Here is a 3,518-nt window from a genome sequence, read left to right as displayed (position 1 = left end):
TACATTCCTGTCTGTACCTGCAGCAGGAAGTTCTCAACCTGCAGTGCCTATATGCAAAGAGGAAAAACAGGTATATAAGAGAGGCAGGAAAAAAAAGCACGGAGTTTTAAGTAAGAAACAGGGTTTTTTCCTAGCATTTCAGCATTAACAAGGCTGACAATAACTTTGCTATATACATCACTTGAGAAATAATACCTGTGTGTTTAGGTTCTTCCAGGCATAAGCCAATCCATCAACTCTTTCAGTATTTCCATCTTGAAAGAGCAGATTGTATTTATGAAGCACAGAATAAGATTCTTCTATAGGTCCAACAGTCATGTCAATTTTAATCTCATTCTCTCGAATTTCCTTTAGTGCTTCTGTTGCTCCCCGTACATCATCAAGGTCATGGACAGGTCTGTTTAATCTCTTGCTAACATTTTCAATGAATGAATACACTTCATCCATGTCTGTGGCAGACTTTCTGTTCAAAGCTAGTCCAAATGTTCTTTGTCTTGAGCGGCCTTCCTGAATTAAAGCTATTTTCAACGACTCTGTCATAATATCCACTGAATCCAGTACACAGTGATTTGGCAGTTCTCTGATTTGCATTTCTAATTGCTAAGACAAACATGAGTGTTCAGCTTTTAATTTCACTATAATGTCTCTGAACAGTTCATTTTTATTAAAGATATAATACTTACAGAAAAGTATCTGATTTGAGTTTGGAATTCAGCCATTGTTGGTTTAGTATCTATAAATTCCCTCACTTTTTCCTCTGGATCCTATATAATAGAAGTTTATTTTAATTACTATTTAGCATTGGTATTACAATAACCCAGAGAGACCCAGATGCCTGATGTACTGTGCAAACACAAATGTTCTCTTTCTAAAAGAGCTTAAGATACAAGCATTAAGATCAATTTTTTTTTACTTGAACAGCTTTTTTCTGACTCTCACGGTTTGTTCAGTACCCTTTAAAAACACTGGAAATCTACCTGTAATGCAAAACCAGACACAGATCAGGATATCCATCCAAATACTACCACAATATTTACAATGTATCTGCCAAAACTTTGCTGGAAATATTTCCTTCCCAGTCTCCCTTCTGTCTGCAAACCCTCAAAAGCAGCTCACACCCTCTAAATGGTAGTAATTGTACTCAGCCATCTTCACTCTTCCTGAAACAGTCTATTTAATTGCAGTTCCTCACTACAATTGGCCTGGCCATTTGGAGCAAGCACGGCTTGCCAGGGAATGATGGATCTAAGGGAAGAGGGGGCCTGTTGAAGGTTGTTTAAAGGCAACAGAGCACCAATCATCCTTCCTTTTCATAAGGTAGGCCAGTCTCTGCAGAGGTGAGAACTTCAGTGTCACCAGCTCAATCAATGTGCTAGATTTGGTTCCATTACGGACAAATGATCTTCACCCAGCTCAATGACGTTCATGTACAGTCTGCTCTGTGAAGTTCCTGAGAAGCTGTTATGCCTTTTCTGGCCAGTGATGAGTTACCAGTTACAGTTCCCAGTGGTCCCACAGAAGGGGGAGAAACACTGCCAACTCCTGAGGAACTTTAAGGTTTCTCAGATGCTGCTAAATTATTCTTTTTTATAACCCATGCAGACAAAATGCTGCGAGAAAGTTGCATAAGCATATGAGAGCATAAGTTTGTTTATGCTTCCACATTCTTTTTTTGTTGTTCTACTTGCTTCCTTAGATGAATTAATTGTCAAAGAATGACAAGTTTTGGTTAGCACAAGAGTAGACAGAGAAGTTATTGTGGGCACAGGGACTCTACCACGAAACCAACGCTTCCTACTGAGCACACAGTCTCCTTATGCAACCCAAAACACTTTACTTAGATTTTACAATATAGCAACATATTTTATTAAATATGTATCTAACCTTGTTCCAGATGCCTGAAAATTCAGAAAAGCTGTTCAGAAGATCCAACGCTTTAGTTTTAAGAGATAAAATAATTGTGTTTAGTTGTATCACCACTCTGTTTACATCCTTATGTTCGATGATCTGCTTGTCTAAAGGTTTCAGTGCCACCATCCTGCTGAGTTTGCTCTCATCACCTAGCTCTACAGCAGCAGCTTGTTCAATCTGGCATAAATTAAACAAGAAAAAACATATGTCCCATAGTTTTATTTCTTTTTTTACATTAAGGAATGCCCAACAATGCACACACAATAAGAACTTCTAAGAACAGACAGAAAGCGCAGAGAAAGCATCCACAAGGAGACTCCTTGTTCTTTACTTGGACTTTTACAGAACTATAGTTCTAGTATTAAAGACGAGTTTATAAAAAATTGCCATGTGAAGCTCTATATTAATCATCTTCGAAGGACATCTGTAAAATATGCGTCATATACAACCATGCTGTTTCCTGCTCCTACAAAACTGCTCAGGTCTTCCTGCTTTCTTTAGTATAGAATTACAGTCTATACACCATCTTGGCTAAGGAAACTCCTGGAGGCAGTGGAGGGTTGGCTGCTTGGAAACAAGCAATCAATTCTGCTTGAGGAGACTGAATTCGACGCTCTCTTCCCTAGTTTGTTTCTGAATTATTATTTATTTTCAGGACGTGAATGGGGTTTTTTCATTTAAACGAGCTGATCTGTTTTTCATGTCGGATTGTCAAAATAAGAAGATATTTTTACAAAGAGTTTTCAGCACAGATATACATAGATCTGTGTTTCATTACTGGAGAAGGGTATTAAGGCCATTTGATTAACATTACTGTGCTTCAACACAGTAGTGTACTTCAACAAATTTCAGTTTCTATTTATACTTGAGACCTTCTCAACATTTCATTTAATGCCAGTTAAAATATTCATATTGTATTTACTGTAGCATTATAGGTGCTGTTTGCCACCTGAAAGTTTAACTTAAAACAAAGTTTTTGCCTGGGAAGAGTGATAATAATTTATGCTCAGCTAGTAGTACCTGTGGATAATTCTCACACGTTCTCTACAATATCATCATCATACTTGAATAGTATTTTTAAAAGAGTTTTTTTAAAGCATCTTTTTAATTTTATTATTCAAAACCACCAAACATACGGTTTATGAATTATTGCTCTTATGTTCAATTACTTGGTATAGAGATTAAAAATTAGGCTTTCACTTAACAGGAAGATCCACCAGATTACAAGTCAAGGTATTGGTACAGAACATATTCTTATGAGACTAAGAAATGTTAACCAAAGTAATAAAATTTTTAAATATTTAAAATAAAATACTAACCTGCTGCTGTTTATGGTGTAAGTAAGCAAATTTCCATAGTGGGACGTCTTTTGCTATTGCTAATATGATATTTACTGCTTTGTTTACAGCACTCTGAAAACAGCAAAATATTCACCTTGAGCACATACCTTGAGAGAGATTATGGCAAATAAGAAGGGGAAGAAAGAAAAGAAGAAAAAAGGGATCCTCTAAACAATACCACACTGGAAAATTTATACCTCTGTCTTTACAGGAAATATTCCAATAAGCATGAAGTAGGGTCGCCCAAAACACATTTTGTCAGGGGAA

At 36.6% G+C, this 3,518-nt stretch overlaps 1 protein-coding gene across 1 annotated transcript in view; it reads right to left on the bottom strand.

Annotated features, from left to right (window-relative positions):
• LOC104491983 (dynein heavy chain 5, axonemal-like) overlaps positions 1 to 3,518 on the bottom strand; it is a gene marked incomplete at its 5' end in the record, with an annotated part of 143,474 nt that overhangs the window by 114,462 nt on the left and 25,494 nt on the right. The window contains 5 exons of the mRNA XM_010134480.1: positions 18 to 47; positions 196 to 600; positions 684 to 764; positions 1,885 to 2,088; positions 3,231 to 3,323. Of these exons, the coding sequence (XP_010132782.1) occupies positions 18 to 47; positions 196 to 600; positions 684 to 764; positions 1,885 to 2,088; positions 3,231 to 3,323 (813 nt within the window). The remainder of the gene's footprint in view (positions 1 to 17; positions 48 to 195; positions 601 to 683; positions 765 to 1,884; positions 2,089 to 3,230; positions 3,324 to 3,518) is intronic.

Source organism: Buceros rhinoceros, unplaced genomic scaffold (genome assembly GCF_000710305.1).
Source record: "Buceros rhinoceros silvestris isolate BGI_N320 unplaced genomic scaffold, ASM71030v1 scaffold3354, whole genome shotgun sequence".
Taxonomy (NCBI): domain Eukaryota; kingdom Metazoa; phylum Chordata; class Aves; order Bucerotiformes; family Bucerotidae; genus Buceros; species Buceros rhinoceros.
The sequence above is the reverse complement of the archived record's forward strand: the minus strand, read 5'-3'. Positions and strand labels throughout refer to the sequence as shown.